Raw genomic sequence first — 21,045 nt, forward strand, 5'->3', positions numbered from 1 at the left:
CTCCCCTAAAACACTCAGCCTCGGCTCCTAGACTGAAAGGTTGAGCGATTGACAAATGTAAACACAAAGCTCTGTGATGAATCGTTAAAGTGGGGAGGAAATGCAACTGAGCACTAAGCAGTGGAGTTTGAAACCGTAGGACTGCCAGAACTGTACGCCTAACCTTTTCAGAATGGATCTTCCACTCTGTACCCTTAACCCGCAGGGTTGTTTGTTTCTGAAATGGACATAAGGGTTCACTCTTTGTTTGTGCTGATATGAGCAGTGTTCGGAATAAAAACGTTGTTCCTTTGTTTTTCCCTTTTTCTTGGCTGTTAGAGAAATGCTGCCTTCGATAAGCGAGAGGAGGGAAGCCGTAGGGCAGCTAGCTTTCTCACGCAGCTGGTGGGATGCCCATTCATGGCAGAGCCTGGAGCATGCGGAGGGAGCAGTATTGCGCTCAGCATGAGCAGGTGTTCCTGCGCCATGTATAAGACCTGGCCGACGCCCAGACAACCTGCACACCCAATTCACTTTGTTTGCTTTTGCTCAGATCCCCATGCCATCCCCCTAGGTCGCTACTTTATGACGGTCTTTGCCTTGTGAAATTGTTATTATTTTTTCCCCGCCTTCACCAGTACAGCTACATTGTATGACCTTTTGCAGCTGCGCTGTGGTTGACTTTTATTTGTTACCCCCCCCCAAGCAACTGGAGAGGGACAGAGTACATTTGCAATCTCAATCAACCTTCGACAGCTAATTTTTACAATTGTAATAATAGTAATAATCTACTTTTCATGATGTCTGAGAGGCATGCTACTTTTTACTTCTGTCAAGAAGCACTTATTATCTTGCAGCTTAGTAATTTGCTCTGGGTGAAAAAAAATCCTTTTCTTAAAAGCATTGGGGGCAGTCAAATTGTTCCGCAGGTATTTGATAACTATTCTCTCTAATTCTATGCTGTCAACTAGACAATATACTTCAGGTCTGTTCGGTTTGAACTTTCTTTTTTCCAGTTTTGTGTCAGAAAGAACAACTGCATGTGCTTTCTTTCCATTTTCCCCAGTAAATATTGAAAGTGTTAAATGATTTCACGTCGAAAAACCCAAATGACTTCCGTTTCACTATTCCCATACGATCTCTCTTTGTCTGTTTGTTTTTCCTTGTCATTATAAAACATGCAGACATGTTGCTAATTTTTTTCAATAATTCTGCTGTCTGTAGATTTGGAGGGGTTAATAGCAACTGTTATTATCAGGGGAACTGTGGAGCTGAAGAGGTCAAGCAGGTTCATGAATGTAATCCAATTAGATGTGCCTCATTTTTGCTTTACATTATGTGGTGTCAGATATAAATATGTTCTATATCAGTCTGTATTTAGTAATTTAAGTCTTTCAGCCCACACTTCACATATATGGTATAACTGTATACTCACATGAAGTGATGAAGGTATAATTGTTTGCAATGCACCACTCCAACCCTGCAAACACCAAAGAAAGGAAAAGGACATATTTTGAATGTTAATGTCCTTCCATGCTAATTGTTAGTCATCCAGAAATGAATTATTACTCAGTTCTATATTCACTTCTGCTGTTTAACTGTACTGCCTTCATAGCAACTGTGGAATTAGTTGCCGGCCAAGAGCAGTGCTCTCAGCAGAGTGAGCCTAAAGATTGCTCTCCCTAAATAATTATTCAACAAAAATGCAGGACAAGAGGCTGGAATTGTTGAGGGGGAAAAAAACAGGGCAGTACTGTTTCACACAACACAGTTAGTCATTAACGCACTGCAGGTGTGTGGGACGCATCATTATTTTCTCAAACTGCCATTTCAATTAGCCCTGCATAATGGCTGCATTAACGCGTTTTTGATCTCTTGAAGGCAATGTGTTGCATTGTGGGATAGCTCACCATCAAGTGATCAGAAATGCTCTATTTCAGTCCACCCGGACCTGCTGTGCTCAGAGTCAGAGGAGATTGATCCTCCAATGGGAGCATCGCAGCCTTTGGGCTGTCTGTTGCCTTTGTTAAGGTCTGTTGAATGGGCAGAATAACAAGCACAGGCTCTTAGGTGTGACAGCCAGAGCTGTCCTCTGGGTGCTGAGGGGGACTCTCAGGAGAGTAAAGGAGGAAGAGTGCAGTCTGATGGCTCAATGAGAGGCCCAATTCCCTTTCCTTTCAGTCTCCTTCGCCTCTCCTTCTCCTCTCCTCTCCTCTTCTCTCCTCTCCTATCGCTGCAGTCTTGACCTGGTTAGATCAACTCAGGTGGGAGATCAGCCCTTCTAGGTTTCTTTTTTTTTGTGATCAATATTTTTTTATTTATTTCACAAAAACAGCAACAAATAGCAACAATGGCAGGGGGGAAGAGGGATGGGGGGGACAAGTCCAGCACACATTGAGATGCATGTTATATACTCTGGACATAATAACATATACAGTATATAGAAAACAATTAAAATAAGCTATTTTAAAATAAAGTATGAGATGTCAGAAGATAGCTCTATCCATGCCTGCACAGTGGAAGGTCTCGCAGCCCTTCCGGGTTTCTGAGCATCCATCCTTCTCTTTCTCTCCTCTGATGAGAAGTGACTTCTCTCTCCCTCCCCTTTCCCTCCTCCCCTGGCCCCTCTCTGGCTTGCTCCCATCGTATAAACACTCTGAATTATTAACGGCTCCAGGAGAGGCTGAGGCTTCATTCGCATGACCTGCAGCTCGCCCTTTTGTAACTCTGGGACCTCTCCGACCAAAGTTTGCCACTCCTTGACTTGGCCTTGAGGGCCTTTTTTTACCGTTGATATATGCAAGGCTGTTGCTGTAGGGGGAGTTCTTTTGGCTAGTAGAAGCTACCAAACTGACAAGACTGTTGCATGCTGCATGCAGAGAGGTAGCACAATTTGCCAATCCTTCGTTTTTCCTCTTGTTTACGTGCTACTTATGCTATTGACAGAATTTATCATGAAAGGGTGTTTGGCTTTTGGATTTCAGAGGATGAATGCATTTCCTGAAGTTCATACTTCAACATTTCAATCAAAGCTCCTAGACTGGAATGGATGCAGTATTTAATCCAAGTCCTTTACAATGGATTGGGTGCCTTTCAAAACTGTACTTCAAATACAATGCGAAATGACTAGCAATGTCTGCAGAATGCCTGTATATCTCATACCGTAACTGCTCCATGAGATCTGGTGACTGAGAGGAGTCGCCTGTCCTTTGTTGTGAAGTGCATTTAATATACATTTTTAAGGCACTGCATTTGCAATCTAGTATTATTGTCATCACTGCCATCAGGATATTCTTTTCTGTTCATGTAATGGATGGGTTGGAACTGATTGTTTACCTCGGTTGCTCCTGATTGTCACCGTGTTTGATTGAGTAGCCTCTCTCACTCTTGGTTAAACTTTTTCCTGTCAAAAAGAATTATATGCCTGAGAAGTAATTGCTTGATTGCCGGAAAAAAATGTGATGACACCACGCATGGTCCCGAACATACAACACATCATTAGTTTAATATCGTGCATATGTCCCTTCAGATGTAGGATGTATTAGATGTAATAACAGCTTCATGTCACTTTCGCGTTGTGTTGAACAAGGTCTGGACGCGTCTCTGTGGCAACATATCCTATATCTCATTGAATTTTTTATTCACAGCTATACAGATTTCCGGTAGGTTCCCAGGTTTCTACATTTAACTTGCTTCCTGTGTGGTCCCAAGGCTTGTAAAGCTTATGTCAGAAGATGGCCAGCTCATAAATGCAGATCCATCCTCCTGAAAGCCCGGCTTCACACTGGTGAAAAATGGCGTCCTGTGTATGCAGTGCTTTTTCAAAAGCCCACAAACCAATATTGCAGCTTCAGTTAAAATGCCCTGCTCAGTGCAGGCGTGCATTTCTATAGGAGTAATTCCTTTATTGATTGCTGGCGCATTGAGCTGATGATCTCATCTGCGGTATTGACCTCATCGTGTCAGATATATAATTGTCTGTGCTTTGATTATGGCAGCTTTCAAATTTTCAAACTGTTTTCCTTGTTTCAACGAGGTAAATAATGAAATAATGTTCAGTCTGTAATTGGACCTCAGAATCGAAGACAACATATGCCTCAGGTCTGCAGTAATTGCTCGATATTTAAAGCAATGAAGAGTCTTCCTGACCCCCTAATGTGTCTGGCTTACCTCAGAGGGTTAACACCACCCTGGAGATTGATCATTAACGTATGAGTATGTACAAGTGAGCATTATGAGTCGAATAGCCCTCTGACAGCAGTATTGCTGCAAATAATACAAAAGCTCCTATTCAGTGATTTGTTCTGTGGACAAACATACTTGGCTGTAGTCCCTTTCTGTCTTACCGCTCAGTCACCTTCACCCTGGAGTCACCGCACCTCGTGTGTTTACCTCCATCCAACGGCATCGCTCTCCTTAATTATCAGTGGCTGTTTTGTTCTGTTTCAATGATAGTGTTAGCAGAGGAATAGCATCAATGTCATGTTGAATAATTACACAAGCAGGCAGCCTCTGTTGCACATCTGCCCGATTGTCTGCCCGTAATTTTTAATAAAAAAAACAAAAACCTTTCTAACACACCAGATGCTAAATGCCTTGAAACAACAGACAATTTGAGGGCCTAAATAATTATCTTAATATGCACGGCTGGTCAGTTGTACGAGGAAACTTGACACTAAATTGGTGGGGCTGGAAGGTGCGGACGCAGAATCCTGATAAGGGATTATAAATTCAGCAAATCAGGTTGCAGTCGCTAGCCGGTATCAACGCTAATCACACTGCATGAGGAACTGATTCACACAAATACGGTATCATTTCTTATCAGGGAATGTGAGGGTGCTGGCTCACTTCACAAAAAGCATGAATTATAATAAGAGAGAAATCCTAAGCGAGGAGATTCTTGGTGCATTGGGCCGGGGAGGGGAAGGTGGGAGTGAGATGGAGTTTAGAAAAGAGTTTTAAAGAGCTTTTCAAGGATAGCGTGGGACACAATAAGAGCGACGGAAGGCAATCGAGCACCTGCAGAGGGAACTTGGCGATAAACAATAAAAAGCTTCGCTGTCAACGGCGGATTGATCAATGACCTCATTTGTGTCCAAGTCCCACTTCAGAGGAAAGTATTTCCAGTTGATTCATGTTAATAATTCTTCACACTAGGTCTGTCACCCTCCAAAGCTCTCCCATTTTCAAATGGTCAGAGTACAAAATAAAAAGGTCTCTGTCTCCCCAGGCTAAAAGGGTGTGAATTGCTAATGCAATTCAGAGCATCAGTTCCCTCGAGTGAAGGTATTTACAACATCTGAAGCTGCAAAAATCAGAAACAGAAATCATTCATATTTTTCAAGCTTCAGACATATTTACCATTGCTTTAACTTCAGTGTGATAAAGATGATATAAAGAGGTGAATGCCGAAGTCTTCATTTTGTTTTAGCTATTCATTTAGTAATTTTGCTCGTGATCACCTAAACTGCTAGCGTATGAACACAATCATTTCCTTTTTTGCTTTACATTTCAGGAATATGTACATAATACCTGTAACTTGGTATGCATTAAAAATTTGCTTTGGTAATGTCTCAAATATTTAAACAATGCGGCCCACAGTACAGTGACAATATGGCCCAAATTCAGCCAACCTTTGTCATCAATTTTGCCTTACAAACAAATGCAGTTTTTTTGTAAACCAAAAAACAAATCTACTTAAATTTATTTGGAAATCAAAGACGAGGACAGTGTCGATGGACTCCAGGTCTGTTCTCCTTTAAAATCTACCATAACATGTCAAGTGTAACTATGTTATGCTCATTTATTCCAGTATTCCTGTAAAATGTCATAAATTTGGGCACATTTCAGGCCTAACTCTGCTCACCCTTTCTTAATGTGTGATTTAGAGACCTTTCATTTGGCTCTATTATTTCGTGCTGCCTCCCTTTATAATCATTTTATGTTAGTTTGAGGAGGTTTTAATGGGTGTTAGAAATGCAGACAACATAATGAGGTCCATTTTTCCTATTATTTTGTGCATATAGGAGGGTAATGACCCTGAATTTGCCACATTACATATCACTGAAGTTTCAATTAAGAATTCCCTAGGAAATAAAATGAACCAGCATGGTAAACTGTTAAGTGCCCAAGGATAAATCACGCTCCAATGGAAGTCAAACCTAACTGCATTAGATAAAGTCATACAGTAGATCAATACAGATCTTATTAAGGGACTTCTATCTGACAGGACTTGTTCAGACTGTCACAACTTGTGGCTGTGACAAGAAAACCCTTCGGGAGCCATTCTTGAAAAGTTTCTGAGCAGTTTTTAAGGTTGTTCATAAACACATTTGGTGTTGTTTTTTTGCCCTGGTCAAATGTATTGTGCTGAGGTCACACCATATGTGCTGACTATCTGGTGCTTGTATCATTCACGAGAAAGAGAACACCGCAGACAAAGCCCCAGGATTATCCACTTACAGCTGTAGAATTATATTCATCTGAGAAACACAATACTCAGTGTTTGTCTGTAGTCCATAATGTGCATTGTACTGTACAGTAATAAGATTGGCTGGTTAAAAAGGAAGAGATCAATGGCGAACACTGATTCTTGAAAGGTTACTCACAAACATCTGTGATTTGCACTTTATTATGCAGGAGTAATTTGTTCAGCTAGCGAACTGAGGTGTTCACTCCGAGGAACAGCACAACAGCCATTTTGACCGTTTAATGAGTTTCGATCAGCGGGGCCTTCGCGGTGGCCCGGTGGCTTCTCGTCTCTCTCTCTCTAAAGAAAGGCCTCGCTCCCCAATTTAGAAGTCCTTGATGAGCTTCTCTCCCTCACCTTCGACCCAATCCCCTGTGGAGAGCTCTCCATGAAAGGAAGGAGCAAACAAGCATACTTCTGTGAGGGCGAATTTGAACATGCGTAATGCTATAATGGTTCTCAAGGCCCGTGACTCAAGCTGAGAGCCGTTCCTGTGATCTGCCTGATGGCTAAATGAAGCTGTCAGTCTGGCCAAATATAGGGAGCTAAAATCTTGTCATTTACATGGGACAGCAGGGCTCCGTCTCTCTCTCTCTAATTCCCTTTATCGAAGTCAAAACGCCACTCTCCATTATTTTCTTGTCTTTGGGCGGAAATCTGAAACAACTAGAGGGGTAGATAAAGATTGAAGGATCTGTCCTTTGGAGTAACACAGTGATAAAAATCTGCTAGTGAAATGGTATTACAGAGCTTCAAAGGACAAATAACTCGATATAATGGAAATGAGATTTCGGTGCTGCTGATCGATTTTTCTGCTGCAGGATTTAGTTATGTTACCCAAGTTGTGAGTTTTAGAAGAAGAATAAAGGGAACCATCCTTGCAGTTTGGTTTTGAAGTTTATTTGTAGAACAATACACATTCCTCCCACCAGGGAACTGTGTGTAGGCAAACATATGAAAATGGTGAACAAGAGAATCACATTCAGCCTTTATCCTGAAACAGCTGTTCTCTTGCTCGCTTTCTCCCCCTCTTGTGTTTTTAGGGCATTAATATTTTTGTCATTGGAATAACTCGCCTCTTTTTCCTCTGTGCATCAGAAATAAAAAAGAGCTTTGAAAAGGGAGCTTGTAACCCAGGACATGAAGTGTGTTTATTGCAAACTCCCCCTCTGTGAATACAAAACTGCCATTTTGTGGCATTTTGTGGGCACATCAAATGAGACTTCTGAAGAATTCCAACATTTACATTTGTCGAATTTACTTATTTAGACGCTTATACAAAGACAAACTGGAGAGAGCCTTGCCACTCTCTCCATATCAGTGAATACAATTTAGTTTTAGAAGGATGAATACACGGTAATGAGCGTTTCCCATCAGAATTTGGTGCGCTGCAGTGCAGAAGAAACTTTTTTCTACCCTGTTTAACCTGAGCCTCCCGGATTAATTTGAACGGGCCAGAGTGCAGTAGTAAATGTCTGTTTGATTAGACGTGATGTGAACTGAGCTGGATTGAAAAGGTGAGCTCATTAGCATGCTAGCGTGGCAGCGCCCAGGCCTAATGACGCGTGCCTCCGCAGGGCCACGGCGGGTGGTGCCCCCTGTGCTCCTCACTTCCTGCTCGGAGGGGTGGCGGGTGACTGCTTCCTGACTGCCTGATGTCGGCTCATTACCGTGCACCTGTGTCGACCTGCCTGCCTCCCCCCCCTCCCCCCACCCCACACCCGGAGCCACCCGCCTGCCCCTAGCATTCTCTGCTGCCACAGTGTTCAGTCTGGAAACCCCTTTTTTTTCCTCAAACCTTCACCCATCCATATTGACTTCTTTCTCCCATTTAGCGGAGTTGTGCTTGAATGGGCCTGAGCCAGTGTGTGTGTGTTTGCCTGTCTGTGTGTGTGGGGGGGGGGGGGGGGGGGCTCTGGCAGCCTGCCCATCTGCAGGCTTTGTGTGCTCCGTCCCACCAACGCCAGTGAACGTGCTCTGGAGGACAAGGATCTAAATGAGCAGGTCTTAATTTGTGTTTTGCTCCAGATCAGCAGGTGTGTGCGCTGCTAATTAACTTGCATGAAGAATGTCTCCAGGCTGAAGGGGTATCTGTCCCATCTCTTTATTTATTTCATTGATTCTTCCATTAATAAATGCTTTCCTCCTGCTGAGACAGAGTGCTTACAACAGCGGTGCCGTCCATCTGCTCGGTGTTTGGGCTGGTAAACCAAGGCCTTTTGTGCCATTTTTGCTTTGAAATTTGGTTAGCCTGAAAGTGCCCTAGCAAATGGAATTCATTCAAATTGAGTTCTTGCACAGTGGTCAAACCCTGGTTGCGTGTATGTGTCTGTGTGTGCGCACGTATGGGTACCATGGGTAATGAGCAATTTTATCCATTTGCAGAGCTGCGATTTTTTCTGTGTAAATCTGGTTATATGGTAAGATCATCTATTCTAGTGGCACATAGTTAATGAATGCCTTAATAAGAGGCAGCCTTCAAATTAAGCACACCAGCCACCCCCGTGATATCAAGATTTCCTGCAAGTTGAAATGCTAATGTTCTTAATAAGTAACCACTCTGTTTACCTTGAGAGTTGTAATTATACCTGTTTCTAGATTACTGTGAGCTGTGAAACAGCAGAGGTAAAACCACAAGTTACAAAAGAGCTTAACGGATTTGGAGCACCTGCAATTTATGTTGCCAGCATTTCTGTACTTGAAGAAGGCTGAATAACCTATTTTATTATAGGTTATTGTATTTTATTTTATCTGTATTTTACCAGTCATTAATGTTGTGTTCAGTTATTTCTTCACTTAGCAGAAATTAATTTTCACAGAAAGTCATAGATAGATAGATAGATAGACAGGCAGACAGACAGACAGTCAGACAGGCAGACAGACAGACAGACAGACAGGCAGGCAGGCAGACAGACAGTCAGACAGACAGACAGAAAATACAGGCCTTGAAAATTCACTGTGGTAGTTTAAAATGCTAGGACTACATTATCAACAAAAATTATCCCAATTGGAGGGTTCTTTTCTCTGTGATTGACCTTGCCACAGATGCCTCCCCAAGCGTCAGAGCAGAAGCATACCCAGAGAAACGTGAACAACGCTTAAACTTCTTGGTAAATAAAATAGACAGTATCAAAATGCAGATCCTTCCTGCAACTTGAGACATGTCTATCTCACATGTTCAAAATACTGCATCTTTGCATAGTTTTTCAAAAATTTCCTTAGGTGAAATCATAGCTAAGATGAAGCCTTGTTTGTCTGCTCTTGGCACCCTTACCTGCAAATTCCTCAGAACTGTTTGATTCTTTCTTCATATATTCTTGCAATAATAATGGCATTGCACCTGCTTATATTAATGATAAGAAGGCATAATATTCACTTCCATTGTTATTCTGATGATATGTGCTATATAAAATGTTTTATTACAATTATTATTGTCGTTGTTGTTATTGTTTTAAATAGTTAGGTATGAATTTATTTCTATAAATATGTCAAATATGGTATGTTGAAATATAGTTTTCACATATTAATATTTAATGTTCTAGATTTACTTTGTAATTTAAATTTGAAGTGGTTATGGAACCATACAGAGGACAGAGGTTCTGCCTTTAGGACATGTGCTGACTGTAGCACTTATTTTTATATACTTTCTTACTGTGTTTCAGATTCAGTTATCATTATATATATATATATATATATATATATACACACACACACACAATGGTACATAAAATGGTACGTCCAATATACTCTCAGAACTGAGATATTGAGTACTGAGGATGTTTTCAGGGTTGGTTTTATAAAATTGTTAATATTGAGTTTTATTTTTATTTTTTTTCTTTGAGGACGCTCTCTACAGTGCCACAGTTCATGAGGTTAACTGCTTGATATGCTAAATGTATGCATAGCAGTCCCCTGTTGCCCTCAAACCTTCTGTGCTGTTATCAGAGATATGCAAGACAATATTGCATGATATATTAAAAATCTGAAACCTTCACCTTGGAGTCAGCTACTCTGATGAGCAGTCAGTGGAATATTTGTTTTGGTTATATATTTTTTTTTTCCTGTGGACATATCACTGTCAACACATTGTTTATCTCCAGTTCTCCGAAGATATCAGAGATACTTTGCTGAAGATATTGCAATGGGGTTTGTCACTAGTATTGATTGGCTAGGGTATATTGGTTGTTAACAGTAGATTGATTGGTTATGGTAGATTGATTGGTAATAGTAGATGCATTGATAATGGTTGATTGATTGGTAATTGCAGATTGATTGGGCATGGTAGGTTGATTGTTAATGATAGATTGATTAGCTACTGTAGCTTGATTGGTATTAGTAGATTGATAATGGGAATCACTTAACTTATTATCACTATTAAATTTGATTTGATAACATTTGAACAGACAGTTCTGTGGAAGTGGCTAACAGTCAGTGCTGGTGTGAGATGCTGGTGTGTGTGACCTGTGCTCACGTGGTGTCGCGCTCATTGTTTTGTTCATATAGTCCTGTCTTTGCTGTTCTTTGCAGAGGGAACGCCGTACACGTGGTGGGTAGGGAAGGGCAACGAGAAGCACTTCTACTGGGGTGGCTCGGGGCCTGGGATCCAGAAGTGCGCCTGTGGCATCGATCGCAATTGCACCGACCCCAAGTATTACTGCAACTGCGACGCCGACCAGAAGCAGTGGTGAGTGTGCGCGGCACCAGAACAGAACATGCCGGTCTCACAGTGCTCCCTCTGCAGTGGCCCTGGTGTTGAGCCACAAACATGTATCTAAATAGGCTGGAGATGAGGATACGTTTCATTGCGAATCCTCGTGTCCAACCTGTTTTAGCCTACTCCTTAGGAATCTGGAGCTGTGCATGATGGGAAACTTTTTTTCTTCAAAGTAGATTTGTTCTGTACACTTGTTACATCTGACTTCTACATGCTACCCTGCAGTTCCTTAAAAGCAGCTGAAGTGCCACTGTCACAGTTGACCTCAAAAAAAGTACCTGAAAAATAATGATTTTATCAAATACAGATATAAAATTTTTGAGTGAAAACAAAAAAAAAAAAAAAACATTTCCGATGGGTGTGTTACATGGAGTGATATGTGTGGTCTCTCTTCACGGGAGCCCTTGGAGTAATTGCGAAAGAAACAGGCAAGGTCGTCTGTCAAATGTTTCCTGGGCAAATTGTCTGTGAAACCCCTCCCGCATGTTGGAATGTGACAGGTCCGTTGAGGAATTCACAAAAGCACTAGGCTGGAGGCCACACTAATAACAGCTATCCTCAGTGGAAAGGGACCGTGGCAATGTGCACCTCTCTCCTTTATCCATTACCACTGCAGTAAAGACTGCTCGCTGACAAGGGAAAGGAATCCTCATGGGAATTCTGGGCTTTGAGCTCAAAGGTCTGCAATTTAAACCAGCTGTGACAATATGAGCAAATGCCAATTAGTCTGTGAACGGCCAAGAGATGGTGCGATGGGAGGTATAAACAGCTCTCATTGTGCTGGTTCCCTTTTCCGTTCAGTCATAAATTGATTTCGGGATGTAATTTAAGGAGTTCACTACACGTAATGTGTGTTTTTATTAATAATACCATTATCTAGTCCTTCCTTTAAAACAGAGTTTCATCCAATTATGTGTGCTGAAATTAAAAATTTGTATCAGGATATGTAGTATTCATAATCACAGGTAAGCACTGGTGTGGGGCAAAAGGTGAATTAGAAAAAGGAAAAATATCCTGCGCACAGTTTAATGTTTCCAAAGTGAGTTCATGAAAGACAGCACTGCGACCTGTTAGGTGGCCTGACAAAGACCCCACATTAAATATTTACAGGTTTTTCAGTGTATTTCCAAAGTGGATTTATTCACTTCTATAATGTTTTATTTTCTTCAAGGACGTGATTCATCTCAAGCATTCTGAGGGGAACACGAGGCATTAATGCTACCTCTTTACTGGCACGCAGCACTTATAAAGATATACAATGTCTAACATTGAAATAACTTATAGAAGAAATAAAGTGTAATGTCCTGTTCAGCCTGTGCTTCCCATCCCTGTGAATGTCTGTCTCCCCATCCACCTTCAAAAGGATTTTTCTTCTATAAAATCTGACAAATGTTCCCGTTAACATTTGCTTGCTGTTTTGCCATCTGTTTTTTTAGCACACATTATTTGTGCAAAATGCCTCGTCCATTTGGGGGAAAAAATGAAATGATTGTCTGAGTAATGTCAAGTAAAGCCATTTTATCTATCATATGAGTAACTCAAAATGTCACCAATTGTTGATTTGTCAAAAAAAAAACATGAGAAAATAACAAATAGCAATTTCACGAAAGTGAAAATATCAAATGAGCCGAAAGCACTTGTTTATTTGGTTTGAGTAAGAATGGGTGAAGCGAATGGTTCTTTGTCTTCTGCTAACTAACTCCTATCAGATTGACACCTCTCTCTCCTAGCAGTGCTAACTGTCCTGTAGTACTCTGTGCCCTATAGAATGAAAACCGGTCACTGCCTCACGAGTGAGTATGTGCGTCAGAGGAGTGTGTTGTCCGACAACTTTGGAGCTCCTTCCTCAAGTGTGGATGGCAAAGCAGTGACTGTAAACACAGTTTATGATTCCATGTTAGGTGAAAAAAGAGGGCCGCCAGTCACTATAATCTGTAGTGCCGTAGAAGCTTTTGCACTCAGCTATTACTATATGCGACTTGAAATAACAGAGTACCTTAATTACACATCAGAGAGAGATTTCATCAGCTGTACTTGTAAAAATTCACTTGTACATTATCACCTTCAGTAGGTGACAGCTTATGGTCAACCAGCACCACAGAATCATTAACACAACTAAACCCACACTTCTGTTGAACAGTGTTTATTAGCACATTGCTTCTCCATATGTGCAACTATAGTTTATTTCTAGGGGCAGAGCTTAAAAAAAAAAAAAACATTTTCCCATCTTTAATTTTGAATCCCTTGTCTGTTCAGAAAAGCCATCTGTGCATTTGTGTGCAGGTGCTTCTGAGATAAGAGTGGCTGTATGAAATCACAAGACTCTCAAACTCAATTTTCCATCCAGGGTAAAATATAAAATGGAAAAGGAAAATAATGGTTTGTTTGGTGGTTTGAGTTTGAGTTTGTTTGGTGGTTGGAGTTTAACTTATGTTCTGTGGTGCACAATAAAATGACATGCCTAATATCCATAATAGAGGATAATATTCCATAGTCTTATCGGTCGTCTTTATTTTCTCTAGGAGAGAGGATTCTGGACTGCTGCTGTATAAAGACCACTTACCTGTCAACCAGGTGGCTGTTGGAGACACAAATCGACCAGGCTCAGAGGCAAAGCTGACTGTCGGACCTTTACGCTGTCAAGGGGACAGTAAGTTCATTCGTAATATGCGTGTAGAGTTTGCTGTTAAAATGCAAAAAGCCTACGAATGCAGAAGGATGTGTCTGTGTGTGTGTGTGTGTCTACTCAAAATACATTCCTTTGCCAAATATCTTCTCATTTAATCCACGCCAACCTGTTTTTTATAATCAGTGTTGCACTTGTTCTCAGCACAGTCCAAACATAACAATAACAAAAAAGAAGACACCATTTTATCCAGCTGAAATTAGGCCCTGAGTTCTATAAATGATGCACTCCATACAAAGCAGTGGAAGGCTTGTGTCTCTTCAGTAAGCACTAGCTTAGAGAAAACTGAAAATCACTGCACTGAAACGCAGACGATGTGGACTATTTGCCTGCTGTCAATGCTGGATGCTGGATGAAATTGCATGCTAAGTTTGCATGCTAAATTTCATTGTGAAATTGTTGCCGTCTTGAGTTCCCTCTTGTTAGATGGGGATAATTATGCATGTGTAAGTTGGTTTATTGCCTCAACACTTTTGTTCGCTGTCTTTTCTATGTTGCACAAAAAGTCAAACTGCAGATTTTGGCTGCTGGAATATTCATTAGTATTAGCAAGGGTTAACACATGAGTATTCATAATGCAGCTAGTGCAGTAACATTTTTTAATCTAATCATTTATTTATGAATGTATCGTGCTCAGTACACGATCCAGCACAAAAAAACGTGGTTTATGTGATAGGTGAGCCTAATGTCTGAATAAGCTTTTGGTTTCAGTTTCATGAAAAGATTATAGCCCTCTGGATAATTTATATGAATTTCCCTCAGGAAAGTCCCACTAGACCTACACCGTAGCGCTCTGAATAATTCTTGAGACTGTTGGTGTACAACCAAGAAGGGCTGTGAATACCTCTCAGCATGGTGTCTCCCGAGCGCTAAAGACTCGTTTATTTCCCTCACATTTGTGTGGAGCCGTGCCATTAATTATTTACGCCAACAACGCAAAATTAGGGAACTAAGCACTAGAGCAAATGGTAATAAGCTTATTAAAGCCGCAATGGTAAACTTTTATTCAAAGCAAGCAAAACACAGTGGACGCGACACAAACATAGCACGGTTTTAATCGGTGTGAATGTGTGCTTCGTTGTGTGTCATCAGATTCAGTCGTGTATTCTCCTCAGTTTATGTTATTATTGTATGCGTTTTCCCAGTTTTCCTATTTTTCTGGCTGTTACACATTAATGGTCCAGACTTGTATATATTTTCCAGACTTTTATACATAAACTGCCCTGGCTGTTATGTATTAACTGCCCAGTCATTCTTTGAAAAATCCTAACATGGGGTTTCATTATGTTGCACATGCATATGCTGGGTAAAAAGAAAATGATTTATTTATTTTATTAAGCAAATTTAAGCTATGATTGCCAATCACTGTTTTTACAGTGGTGCATTTTAAAGTACAATGGGAGGACTGTGTGATTTATTTATGCTTTTTATATGACTTTATAGAACATCATATTATGGACCCGAAATTGAATGGCAATGTTGTTTTAAAGGCTGTTTTAATGTCTGGTTGTGGAGATTCTAACTGTAATTCAGTATCCGTGCTTGACTAAATCAGTTTGTAGTTTGCAGTTTGTATATTCAGTACATCCTGTGAACTGTAATACATTTGTAATACTCTAAGTCTTGAGAGTAAATTTGTGGACTTGACATATTTTTTCATGTTTGTTTGTATACTACTGTAAAGATGGCCATCATGTAAAAGCTACTGAAACTGGTTATTCTAATGCATTTGCCTGATGGCATTTGCCATTAAACAGTAGCGTGTTCATATTATTAACAGGAGTGGTTTTGAGAGATTCTCTCCGATGAAATGTATGCATTTGTTAGGATATTAGCATCTATGGTTAATAGAGACAGATAACCCTTTAAGGGAACTTAATATCACTGCCATGGGCTATTAAGTTACCAGAAGGTAGAAATTGTAAATGAGGCAGCTGTTAGGGGTGTGGTAACCATTTTTTGATATTGAACATTCCACCAAATTAATTTGTTTTACTGCGGATAGTAATTTAATGTGCCAAATTATTTTTTCCTTAAATTTGTTTTTTTGCTGGACTGCACTTGACATGTATACAACATGTTACAAAATAATTTTTTGTTCAACAGGCAGCACACTGTTCATATCTTCCATCTTTCATTATGAAGTAAAACCAATCAGTGGAACACATTGCATATCCTACTGGCATCAAATAAATTAAAGTATTTTTTTTAATTAAAGTATAAATTACCAGTATTTATAAATAATATGTTAATGATTTAAAAGACAGTTGGTTTGAGAAGTCAAAGGCACTGGTTGGCAGAGAAGCCGCAACCCATGTGCAAATGTGCCGACGGTCTTACTTGCCAAGCTTGGTTCAGGCTTTCTATCTCTGATTACTCAGAGAACTTCTGTCATTAACAGGCTCCATCCATTATGTGTTGACTCTAACTTTGCGAATTTCTGATGGCACCTATTTCTCCACCACATTAACTATCATATAAGCAACTACCAACCCATCCGATTTTTTTATGTTCCTCCATAGTCAATTTTTAGATGATATCAAACTCGTATTAACACATTTTTGTAAAGGTTTTCTGTCTATCTGCTTAGAATATGGCGTAGTCCAGCCTTATCACCTTAGTACCTCAGTATTACGTGCTTGTATGGAGGTAGATGTATTTGTATGCAGGCATGCACACTTGTGTTTGTTTGTTTTTGTGTGCATGTATGTGTTCATGGGTGCAGGCAGTCAGTTCTTCTTTCCCCTCCAATTTGCAAAGCTGGAAACATTGTATATATTTAAAGGTCTACTGTATATACAGTACAGGTCAAAAGTTTTTTTTTTTTACTTTAGGTAGAGAATAATTCAATTAACATATGCGCATTTATTGAATAACAAACCAATGCACACACATTTCTTTTTCAATTTAGATTTACAATAACACAAAAGAGGATTTTGCTTAAAAGTAATCTTGGTCACGACTATATTATTTTACATCTTTCAAAATTATGCTGTAGGTGGAGACAGATTCAAAATCAGTTTTTTTTTCAGACTCTAGAGTAGCATAATTGCAGTTGGTATTTTAATAATAAAGAAAAGAAGTGGGCTGTTGGTTGGTTTTCCTCAGCATAATGCTTTTATGAAACTTTTGCAGACATTAATGTTGTAAGCTTACAATGTTGTGACATTTCAACTAACAACAACTGTGGGTGGTTAATACAAATATTAAGATTGGGGTGGTTGGGGGTCCATTGAACATCTGAAGAATAGTAATACAAAAATCAAAGAATATGATAAAATTCTGTCTTGACTGAGCCTTCTTGAAATTACAAATAGAATTTTATTCCAGTCGAATTTGTTGTCAATTATGATACCTAGATATTTGATTTTACTCTTTCAATCTCAACTTATTTAATCACTACTGGCCTAATGACCTCTGCCTTCTTGCTAAAGTCAATAAGTTAATGTTATCAACATTGTGCTCAAAATAGTTTTCAGAGCACGAAGGAGTCAATGGCACTGTTTCATTTTCTTCAGTACGAAAGTAACCAATTCCAAGGTTAACTCTAGTTCTTGAACGAGCCTAGCTCATTCCTTGTTGCTTCCGCTGAAACCTGATTCCAGACCACAGGTTCTGTAGCCACACCCACCCCTCCCCACACAGAAAAGAGTGTCACACCCAGAAACGTCCCAAACACATTTTCGAATTACAAATACAGGTAAAGGTTCTGAATTTGGCGAAAGTGCAGAAAGACAGGGATTGCCAGTGCGTCATGGATATGCCTTAGCATGGTTAGTTTATAATATTTTCAAGGTAAAAATCCTGCATAGTATGGCTTTAACCTGAATATAAAATTTCCTTATGATAGGTCACACCATTATATCATTATAACCAATTTGCCAATAACCGATAACTGCCCATATTCAAGTTCATTGGTAAATGGCAACCATGTTGTTTGTCCAATTGCGATGATTTACATTCCCGTAATGTATCTTGGTCCAATAAACATGCACAGCAGTTTTGAGTTTTTCAGATTCACAAACGCAAAAGCCTTCGTTAAAAAAAAGTAAAAAAAAAAAAAAAAACTGTTCTCCAAAAAATTAAAAATGTATATTCAGTCAGACTTCAGTGGTTTAACTGGCAGATTGGTAAAGCTTATTCACAAGATTATGTATACCAAACCTATTGTTTTTGCGGTATAATCCAAGAAGAGATGTTCTACTATCATTCAATGTTCAAGCGCTTGAAGCCCTAATAATATGTGTATGCTGTAAAGGAAGTATTCTGTTGTTGTTGTTGTTGTTGTTGTTGTTGTTGTTGTTGTTGTCAGTCTTCTTACTTAATTATATGTACTGTAGTTAAAGGGTTCCTGACAGAATTCTTTTAGGTAGGCAGATATTCAAGTGTACTGTGAGAAAATGGGCAGTATAATCACACGCGATTGAATGCTCTTCAATCATTATTTCACAGTGATCTCTGCATCAGGTGCACTGCATCAATTTGCACTTTCCCGCACTGTTGTATGCATCCGTATCTGTTTTCCCAGTGATCTAAGTATGTCATTATGTGCCGCTCCACGTTTGATAGACAGTATGGTGAAAGACAGACTGTCGTTTTAGTCAGCTCGTTATTTTCCATGAGTGTTCTTCATCAATGAATGCAGTCTCCCTCCTCTTGAGCATGCCACCGTGTTACCTGGGGCAGTTCTCTCAAACTGATTTGGCAGCCATATGCAATGCAACCCAGATGTATTTTGAGTACACTTTTCCCTTCTCATTGTAAGTGCTTTGTGCTTCCTGTCTCTCACTTTAAATGCAGTACTCTGTTTGTCCTATTGGTTGCAAGCCTGGTTTCCTCCTGTGGTAATTTGGGGACCGCCCATCTGGCTGAAATACAGCTCAGAATATTCCCCGCTTGGGAACGCTAATAATATCTTAAACATGATCACCCGGGGTCTCTGCTCCACAACCGCACAAAAGCTCATAAAACGCGTTCTTGCATAGAATTTTAAATTGGGTTCTTCAGCAGGACCGTGCTATTAGGCATATTGAAGCAGCATCCTTTTTTTCCAAAATGCAACCATGGAGTTTCTCACATTTTGGAGAATTTAATGTACTGAGTCTTCAGAAATATGGGTGGCTCTGACGGCTTTATCAACAAGGAAGAAAAGAGAAAATTTAGGACTAAAATAACCATCCCTAATTTAATAACTTGTTTGAATTTAAAGTTAGGAGTCTTGATAATGGTTATAAATAAACTTTACTGCCTACCAGGATTCAGTTTGCAACCATTCAGTGCCGTACCAGAATGCAACATTTTTTGCACTCTCTCCAAGACAATAATCAGTAAGATTGTGAGTACCACATTCCAAACATGCCATCTAGAGTTATGCAGCTAGCACCCCTTACATTACTACTCCTAACAATAATAACTGTGCTTTTAGTCATGCTGGGAGGCTTCAGTTCAATATAGAATATTCATAAGCAATATAGTCTTAAGACTAATGTGAACTCGTTTCAGCACAAAGGTTTTAGTTGAATGCCATCTTTGCCATGACAAAATATCATTTTTCTTGACACAGCAGTCCTTAGACAGTTATTATCGTGAAAATATTGCCCAAAGAGCATATACATAGCTACAAAAGCTGCATACAGTTTTTGTGTAAAGGTGGTGTCACCAACAAAAGCCTCTGACTGCCAAACCAAAGCATAATTGTTACGTGGAAAGTTGGGAGTATTTTATCCCTTTTTACCCAAGAACAAGACCTCCAGTAGGGAAGTCATTTTTTTTCTGGGTTCAGACCTGTGATATGAATCCTAAAGTCATCATGCATCTCATTGTTAATGAAGCACTGGAACCATAATGACCATGTGAGCGTGATTACAAATATTGACTGGTGATTTTGCTGAAATAACTTTAATCAAAACTAGGCCCAGAACAGAGTGGGGTGAGTATGTTCTTGAAACGATGAGTGGTTTATTTTTGCTTGTCAGGGGTCTCCCAGGTGCTATACTTGGTCTGAGTTCAGTGATGAGCCCCAAAACCGTGCTAGAGAAGAGGCAGTGGCTTTCCTTGTGCCTTGTGGACAACACACGTGGTAGTGTGCATCCAACCAAAGAGCATCTTTCAGGAATAAATGTGTGTAATTCCTTTCCATTCTACCAGTTTTTACTCTCTGCAAATAGTGTAGAAGAGTAGAGTTGAGCACCTATCCTTGGGAGTCTCAAGGTGTGCTTGTTTTTGTTGTTAGCACTGCACAAAAGTCCAAATAAACAAATCTTAGGTGAAGAACATATTCCATTAACCTATAGCCAGGATCTCCCTTTATTCAACAGTACTGTAGGTTTGCTCATAAATGTGAATTTTATTCTGCAATTTTTTTTTAGTTAAACCAAACACAAAAATCAATTTTGTAAAGAGGTGGCAATATGAATTATCCCATTTAATCAAACCTGACGTATACCTGTTTAGGACACTACGATGGCATGTGTTTTAAGGAGCACAGGTTTAACAGTTGTGTGTCAGAATGCCATCTGGTGAAGTTGCGACACGAAAGCCCTCTGGTGAATGATGAATGGGTCGCAGTATGGATCCAGCCTTGTAAACAGGATTATTTCAGGTTTCAACTTCCTGCATGATGGATTACTCTTATTTTATGCTATCATCTGTCATGATCACAACAAGCTTGGCTCAGTGCAGGAGAAGGCCCTCTGTCTGGAGCTGTCTGTCTGAGCAAAGCTATTTGGTCTCTTAATGATGCTGGTGTGCTTAGTAATAATATGCATATTTTAAAAACCTGAGTTGATTTACTTATTGCTGAATTTTGAAAACATAACTGATATTTTATAACACTCAGATCTGAGGTATAATAGCCTCCTAAATACTGAGAATTTTCATGTCAGAATGCTGTTGTTTTGTGCAAAAGCAGAACTCAATCATGTGTATTTTTAGAATTTTTCATAACCACGGGAATGCTAAACACTAGCATCCATGTTTTTGAGCAACCTTTTTTGTCCCCATTGTTTTGGGGGTTTTAATGTCCAATCTCGGTTATATGCCTGTCCCATTACTGTTCGTCCTCCATAAAATTGGAGAACAACTCACTGGTAGCACAGTCGGATCATATGGTCCCCAGGAGACTAGGGCAGTTGCTCTTGCTGGCTAAGGTAGACAGTATCCTGCTAATTGGATTCCTTCATCCCTGGGCAACTAAGG

General features: G+C 39.9%; 1 protein-coding gene across 2 annotated transcripts in view; it reads left to right on the forward strand.

Annotated features, from left to right (window-relative positions):
- cntnap2a (contactin associated protein 2a) overlaps nt 1-21,045 on the forward strand; it is a 311,365-nt gene that overhangs the window by 228,566 nt on the left and 61,754 nt on the right. For both annotated transcript variants that reach the window (XM_035415431.1, XM_035415432.1), the window contains exons 14-15: nt 10,976-11,132; nt 13,685-13,812. In XM_035415431.1, the coding sequence (XP_035271322.1) occupies nt 10,976-11,132; nt 13,685-13,812 (285 nt within the window). The remainder of the gene's footprint in view (nt 1-10,975; nt 11,133-13,684; nt 13,813-21,045) is intronic.

The sequence above is a fragment of the Anguilla anguilla genome, chromosome 4 (assembly GCF_013347855.1).
Source record: "Anguilla anguilla isolate fAngAng1 chromosome 4, fAngAng1.pri, whole genome shotgun sequence".
NCBI lineage: Eukaryota > Metazoa > Chordata > Actinopteri > Anguilliformes > Anguillidae > Anguilla > Anguilla anguilla.